At 45.4% G+C, this 8,578-nt stretch overlaps 1 protein-coding gene across 1 annotated transcript; it reads right to left on the bottom strand.

The window, feature by feature from the left end:
* Positions 1-2,623: 2,623 nt before the first annotated feature.
* On the bottom strand, positions 2,624-3,610 carry LOC308170937 (fibronectin type III domain-containing protein 11-like; the record flags this gene model as incomplete). The annotated part of the gene is made up of 1 exon (XM_080545790.1): positions 2,624-3,610. The coding sequence occupies one exon, from the start codon at positions 3,608-3,610 to the stop codon at positions 2,624-2,626; it is 987 nt and encodes a 328-aa protein (XP_080401916.1).
* Positions 3,611-8,578: the final 4,968 nt, after the last annotated feature.

Here is an 8,578-nt window from a genome sequence, read left to right as displayed (position 1 = left end):
CATTAAAAAAGAAAATCCTTTGTATGCCTTCATTTCCTATGTTGTCTTGATGACGTCCCAGAGTTACGAGCTGCACGGACAGATGGGATTGTTGTGTCTTGTCTGTCATTGACTCATTTGACCTCATGGATATTGAAAGCAGAAAAAGTTATATCTGTGATTAGCAGGCTGATAAGCCTATACCCTTGATTGGATTTATATGCTTAATTTACCAATTGCTATACTGTCGATCATAATGAAGGAGTAGGCCTACCACAGCCAAATTGCTTTCTTAAATTACACAGTCTAAGTGTGTTATATTTCTCACAGTGCTCATGAGATGACTTCTGTGACCCATTCTTTTTTGTTTTGTTCCCCCTCTATTCCCCCCCCCCCCCCCTTGTGGTGTGCAGTCCTGAAACATGCAGTCATCTGAGACTATGATTGTAACAGGTTCGGGCACAGAGGGAGACAGACAATAGGCTTTGGCAGTTTAAGAACCGGTTTTATTTGGGAGCAGCTGGTCTGGAGTCCGGTTTGGCTGAGCCTCGCTCAGGCGAGAACGTCCTGGCCCGCTTCCTGCCCGACCCTTCCGGTCGCGGCTCTCCTGTAGCGCTCTGGACGTCTCTCTGCACCCGACTCTCCGCTGCTTCTCCCCGCTTCCTCCTTTCCCAGGTTACTGCGTCCTACTCTGGATCCCGGGGGAGAACAAAGCAAGCCGTGGATAAATGGGAACATCAAGAACCTTCTGAAAAGGAAGAGGAGGCTGTTTAAGGCAGGGGACACTGAGGGAGCCAGGGCCGCTCAGAAGGAGGTGAAGAAGGAGCTGAGAGCAGCCAAAGAGGAATACAGGAGGAAATTGGAGGGCGGGCTAGTGGCCCACAGCTCCAAGGAGGTGTGGAAGGGTTTCAAGAAGATCACGGGCCACAAGCAGCCACATACTGTGGTGGAGGGGACCCGAGAGCAGGCGGATGACCTGAACTGCTTCTTTTTTTTTATTTTTATAAATTTGTTTTTCAGATTTTATCCCCTTTTCACCCAATTTGGTAGCCAATTTAACCCAACTTAGCATCCAATTATCCCCTGCCTATTGCGAAGGATCCGCCGCCCGACCCCGTGGCCGGCAGTCCCAGAGGAGGCCGCCAGGCAGACTAGGCTGACTGGCTCCTCGAGCCCAGTACCGTTACTCCAGCACCAGACGGGGGCGGTGTTGCGCGACGGATCCTAGTCCAGAAATACTCCTATCCCACCCTCGGAAGCGGCCGGCCAATATGCCGCTTCCCGTGTGCCTCGGCCATATCTGGGTGAACTGCTTCTTTAACAGGTTTGACCAACCATCCCCCTGTCACCCCCCACAGCCCCCGACCCTCTCCTCCCCTCTCCAATGTACCGCACCCCTGGCAACAGTAGCCCCCACTCCCCCTGACCCCCTCACACCCCAGCAGCAATTGCCTCCCCTTACCAACACCAGGAGCCAGGGAGCATGCTTCACACCTGGAGACACCTGTACTCACAGCTTTATAACATCTGAGCAGGTGAGAAGGCAGCTCTCCAGGGTGAATGTGAACAAGTCCAGAGGTCCAGACAACATCAACCCCAGGGTTCTGAAGGTGTGTGCTGGAGAGCTGGCGGACAGGGAACTGTTCTGTCACCCTTTCTCTTCACCCTCTATACCTCCGACTTCCAGTTTAGCTCCGACCAGTGCCACCTGCAGAAGTTTTCTGATGACTCCTCTATCGTCGGTTACATCACAGACGACAGGGATGAGGAGTACAGGGCCCTGGTGGAGAGCTTTGTGCAGTGGTGCGACACCAACTACCTTTTGCTTAACACCAGCAAAACAAAGGAGTTGGTGGTGGATTTTAGGAGGAAGAGAAGGACCCCAGCCCCCATCACCATCAAGGGGGTGGAAGTCGAGAGGGTGGACTCCTACAGGTACCTGGGAGTACAAATTAATAACAAACTGGACTGGACTGACAACACCGAGGCTCTTCTCAGGAAAGGGCAGAGCAGACTGTTTTTCCTGAGAAGGCTGAGGTCTTTCGGTGTCTGCAACAAGCTGCTGCGAATGTTTTATCAGTCGGTGGTTGCCAGCGTTCTGTTCTTCGCCGTGGCCTGCTGGGGTGGAAACATCTGTGCCAGGGATGCTGCGAAGCTAAACAAACTGGTGAAGAAGGCCAGCTCTGTGGTGGGGTCCGGGCTGGACAGCCTAGAGGTGGTGGCAGAACAGAGGATGGGGAAAAAACTGGCAGCCATGCTGGCCAATCCCTCCCACCCGATGTACTGCGAGCTGGCGGGGATGAGGAGCAAGTTCAGCCACAGATTTGTTCTCCGACGTCAAAGTACAAAAAGATTTGGACAGTCCTTTGTTCCAGCTGCACTCCGACTCTACAACCAGGCCCTGCAGGGTGGGGGAGACCTGGAGCTGGAACTTTGGAACTTGGAACTTTTTACTTATTGAGCCTACTTACTTACTTACTTACTTACTTACTTACTTACTTACTTACTTACTTACTTATTGAGCCTGCACTGTTTTATGTAACTTATTGAATGTTTTCTGTCTGCCCTAACTGAGCTGTTTGACAACAAAATTTCCCCATTGGGGACAATAAAGGTTTTCAATCAATCAATCAATCCTCTTCCTCTACCGGCTCTCCATGGACCACGGCGTGGTTTTGAGGGTAAGGGTCTCATTCCAGTGACCGTAGACATGGCCGAAGCCGTCTGCCCTCTTGACCGTGAACTCATAGCACCTCTCAGGCATCAGGTTGCCGATCAGAACAGAGTAGGCGGTACAGGTGACCATTCCCTGTGGGCTCCCTTCCTCTGCGTTGGCTGGCTGCAAGAGCTTGTAGCCGATCTCAAACTGCTCCTGCGGGTCCTGTGGCGCTTGCCCGACGACGAACCAATACAGCTTGGCGCTGGTGCTCAACGCCTCTGACTGGATCTTGTCAAACACCACGGGCTCTTTGACGGTCAGCAACAGCTGATACAGCTGCACGGTGCTATGGCCACAGCCGGGAATGAGCCGGTGCTTGGGGTGCAGCTTGCCAGGCCCCAGCCGGGAGTCAAAGTCCAGCAGGGCCTCGTTGAGCTGGGCCACCTTTCGTCGCAAGGGAGCGTCCTCCGGAGCGAGGGAGAACACGTCCGACTGGTCGCCCGTGGACTCCAGCATGGCCTCCAGCTCCTCCTTGCCTTTACAGATCAGCTCGCAGAGCTCCTCCAAGAGGCTCAGCTGGATCTTCACCTGGCTGGTTGCAAGCTTCTTCATGCGTGCAAGCTTCCCAGGGTCTATGAGTTGAAAGAAGAGGGCGGGGGGCAAGTAGATCTGCTGCTGCAGTAGCTGCTGCTGCAGTAGCTGCTGTTGCTGCCGGTCCTGAGCCACCTCCAGGTAGAAGGAGCACTTCTGAAGGTGGTCCAGGTGGCTGATACGGGCCTTGAGGGCGCAGGGGGACAACTCGGTGGAGAGTAGCTGCAGGATCTGGCGGCGGGCGTCCATGAAGGTCGTCCATGAGTGATTGGACACTTGGGGGTCGTCTCCTTTCTGGCCAGTGCTGCCACAGTGCGTCTTCATGGGGTGCTGCTGCTCACTGATGCCATGGCTTGGGCGGGTCACCTTTCTTCTTCTCATGTTAACTGCAAAGTAACGCAGATACACTATGTTGAAAACCTCTGCATCCATTTTTCAAGCTAACTTTCTCCTCTCAGATAAGCCTGCATTTAATATAATTATAGATTATTATTACTATTATTATAATATTTTATTTTATTTTGTTAATCATCAGTGGCATCACGTGTGTTGGCATGTTTCATTAATAAAACATTGTGCTAGGTGTGGAATGTTGAATGAGTGAAATGTCAGACACACTGAGATCACAAGCCAGATCAAACAGACCAACTCTATAAAATAATAAACTCATAAAATCTCAATAAACGTTGACATATATATGCAGTCATCAATGCCCCCCAAAATTATATTCCCCCTAAATGTGATACCTTACGGTTTTTGTTCAACATTGTTTAACATGCATGCATAGCTTGTTACCTGTGCTTTCTAGTCCCGTCTGCGTCACGTAAACATTTGACGTATATTTTAAGTATAAACATCTGACAGTATCCACATGTTTTGTTTGTATCTGTTGTCAGATTTACCATGGCTACGAGCTGAAGGGGTGAGGTCATAATCGCATTCTACTGATGATGCATGGTGAACGAGGACAAAAAGGTCTAATTTACACTGGGCATAAACATTCCACATCATATCGGATGTATTTACATACTTCACTGTGCCTTAAAATATTTATATATATATATATTTTTAAATAAAATGTTCAACAGTTATCAATTCGACTGGCCTTTCCAGAGTCCTGTCGTGTATTTTCATGCTCTGTAACCATAGCAATGGCCCTCTAATACACACAATGGCCTTTTGACATGCATGTGCAGAGGCTGTAATATCATCATGGGAAGATATAATTGCATTAGGGCCCGAGCCAGCAAGACGCCCATAACATAAATTGCATTAGAATTGTATTAGACCATAGGGTGAATTGCATTAAACCAATGCAGAGTACATTATCTGCCTTCAGGTATGGCAGATAATACACAGCAAAGGAAGATAATAAGATAATAACATCCTATTTACAGGACAGAAAATGACCTCACCTACTATGATCTCACTGGCAAAACTTTGTATCTGACCAAATTAAAATGACGTGGACTCTGTTTTGATTGGCTCAGCGACAGTGACAAGGGGGGGTATAAAATCCTATACACAGATGGGCTCTTTCTCTTTTTCTTCATATCCATATCTTTGACTTAATATCCTGTGACCGATTCGGACCACCAGCTCCATTGAGGGGCCATGCTGTGTAACCTGCTTTTTTTGAATAAACAAGTCTTAAATTTGCTCAAGAACTTTTCTTCATTTTTAGCAGTAACAGATACCAAAATATACGAAAGTCCCAAACTGTACTTTGCGCCTGAAGTCCATCAAATAATACCCTACGTTCTTGAGAATATTATGACTGAAATGTCTCTCTTTCTGGAACAAATTCCGCAAGGATTCAGCATAGAAACTCGAAATGGGAATTCATTCAACAATCTCATGGGGACCAATATACGGCATTCGAAAATATAGCGCATAGTCAAATGGTGTGTATAATGGCAGGTGTGTTATTTTGACGGTGAAGAAATGAAATAGTCGCCAGGTGGACAGTGACTGCACCATCTATGGAGATCCACCAGGAGGCAGTATGAAACCACTATCAATCTGACCCTCTGATTTGAACAATCACAGCTAGAATTGCTTCATCTACAAATTTGAGCCCCAGCTATTCGTTTTAACCCAGGTTGTGTTCCCGGTCAAATCTGACCGAGAGCAACTTTCATCAATCATAAATATTGTGTTTTACATTTGATTGCCTCAAGGCCTTATGATATCCTCCACACTAGGCATTTGAACATATACAATTGCTGACTAACCGATGGCATAGAATTTTGAGGTTTTAGTCAACTTTGTAACATCGGTGGTGTTTCCGGTAAAAAATTACCGCCATAGGAAATTAATGGATAACACAAGTTGTAACAAGCTACAACATTCCAGGATGTATCCTGTTCAAATACCTCATATATAAAGTTTGACACATTTCAAACTAAACAATTAGGTGTTTGTTATGGGAACCCTTCTCTTTCCCGTGCTTATATGCCCATCCAGTTATTCAGGTTAACCAATAGTCTACATTGTTTATGTCTCATAACATTTTGCACAGTATGTTGAGATGTTGAAGAACTGATCCAATGTGTTGTTTGGCAGAGATATATAGAGTTTCAGGGTGTAACTGGCCTTCTTATTTGAAATTCTCAAAAACGGAAATGAAATATTCAATTTCTACTGTGTATTTAGTCACATTACAGTAATTTGGTCATATCTATGTTCATTTTTTAACATCTCACAGGTCTCAGCTTTCACCAGGTACCAAATTTAGCAAATGTGAACATGTAGTTTTGGAGATATGAAGTAGTGAATCAGACCGGTCTAATTAGACCGGGAACACCAAGGATGGGGGGGGCAAACATGAACACAACCGGAGGGTTAAGAGGTGATAATAACCACTAATAAGCTGCCAAACCAAAAGGTCTATCATATCAAAACATAATCTAGCAATGTATAGGAATAAAAAAATCACATCTAGAATTTGCCCAGAATTTGGTAATGAAAAATGGTTTGGCCCACGGACGATTTCGGCGCCAAAGCGAACTTGTCTCGTGACTAGGTCGTGGCCCAGACGCTTGAGTTCATTGACCTCAGAAAGACTCGCGGCTCATTGAGAAAGACGCGGAGAACGACGGTCGCATCTCGTAAGTAGAAAACGAAATATAGCTAATATGCTATAGTTACAGGCTAATATGCTATAGTTATTATACATGATTATGTATTAAACAGGTTAATATGCTATAGTTATTCATTGTACAAGGGCAATGCCCGGCTGTGTTTCACAAAATCTAGTTAGTCAGCTTGTGAGAGCACACAGCTAGCTACTAGCTAATCAGTGGAGGCTGACTTCCGAGGTCATTTTAAGCAAAAGTATTTGGCCAAATGAGCTATTGTTTTCAGGGATAATAGCCATGGGTGTTCTAGACGTTCTAGGACACTCGTAGCCACTATGGCGAGTGTTTCTTTGACTGAAATGACTGGCGAATTCTCAAAATGGCTTCATGTGATTGGACGAACAAAATGTCAATCTTTCAGTCCTGGACTCAATGCATGGTGAGGCCAGGCCTCCCGTGCCCACCCATTTTCAGTGATTTGGCCAATCACATATTGCCATGAAAAAAATTGCATTACATTGTAGATATCTGTAATGACAAACCCCATACACTTGAATGGCAAAATAAATTTGAATCTTACTAGTCAAAATATAATTACAGATATCTAAAATGTGAGTTTTGATTAGTCAAAATATAATTAAAGATATCTTGAATTTGAGTTTTGACTAGGCAAAATGATGTTGCAGATATCAGTAATGAATATCCATTGTAGCTAATAAATGTTAAAACGGCTTGCCATACTCGTGTAGCTTGTTAGCTAGCTGTAGACATGTGTTAGTGATCCAGTTCTGTACTTACAGAGTAGCTGGCACAATTACAATCAGTTTCAAGTTACTTAAATAGAGCGTTCGTTTCATTTATTACTTAAACACACATTTTAAACGACAGCAGTCCATACTTTAAGAGGGGATAAGGTATTAAACTACCAACAACAAGGTCCAACAAGGTCTATCACATCAAATAATACTCTAGGGATGTATAGTAATTAATTACTGTCTTTATCCAATCAGTGGTCCCAATGTTCTTTAAAGATATGCAAAGTAACTCTTATTTTAAGTAGATAATGCATCATTTGCATATTTAAACAGAACATTTCTGAAAACTTGTAATACAAAAAATGATTGTCTCAATGTAAGTAATCAATTGGGGAAGTTTCATGGTGATATCTATTAGGTAAAATGTTTTACCCATCAAAAGGTCCTCTGCCATATTTTGCTCCCCTTCGCGTGAGTCGCACGTAGCTCGGGCTTGTGATAGAGACATGAGCCCAGATGTTCTTTATGCTTCTGAGTCTCCTAAATACGTAGAGACCCCGAGTCAATTAGAGATTCCTACGCTGAGCTATGGTAACTTTCCTGCACCTACCGCACAATACCTCCGGAAAACTGCAAAAGTTAGGCATTCACCGGTAGGGGGTAGGTGCGGGAAAGTTACCATAGCTCATCGTAGGAATCTCTAATCGATTCGGGGTTGGTCTCTAAGTGTTTAGGAGACTCAGGCGCATAAAGAACATCTGGGCTCATGTCTCTATCACAACCACAGCACAGCTACGCGCGAATCATACGAAGTGGAGCAAGATATGGCAGGGGACTTTTTCTGTCAAAACTCCGGTTTTGACTCTTCGCGCCGGTCTGCTTTCAGCGCCGAAGAGAACTGGTCCCGTGACCCAGACGTGACGCAGACGTGACCCAGACGTGACCCAGAGCGAGACTCATTTGAGAGCAGCAGCGGAGACCAACGGTCGCACCTAGTAAGTAGAAAAGGAAATATGCTATAGTTAATAACTTATTATACATGATTATGTATTAAACAGGGTAATAGTTATTCATTGTACAAGGGCAAGGCTGTGTTTCACGACCGCAACAAAATCGAGTTAGTCAGCTTGTAGCACACAGCTAGCTACTAGCTAATCTATCATTTATTAGCTAAATTTGACTAGTCGTAATTTTTACTAGTCTAAATTTAGTGTTGCACGATATACCGGTACCAACGATATACCGCGGTGCCAAAATGTCACGGTGCCTACTATACCATAAGCTTTATACAACGGTACTACCGTGGAATACTATACTACCGTGTTGAACACGGTACCAGCGGGGCAATGTGTTACCTCTATTACCAAATTCACTGGTTCTGCTAATGAGGACAAGACTGGCTCGCGACACTGTCATGAGAGAAACACTTTCGGCTGCGTTCGTCAATTCGCTCCGAGAGCGCCGGAGCGCACACTGGGTGCAACGTCACAGAGCGACCGATTCGTTTGATTGGA

This window comes from Nansenia antarctica (assembly GCF_963989245.1).
Source record: "Nansenia antarctica genome assembly, chromosome: 15".
Lineage (NCBI taxonomy): Eukaryota > Metazoa > Chordata > Actinopteri > Argentiniformes > Microstomatidae > Nansenia > Nansenia antarctica.
Note: the sequence above shows the minus strand (reverse complement) of the source record. Positions and strands in the feature narration are given on the sequence as shown.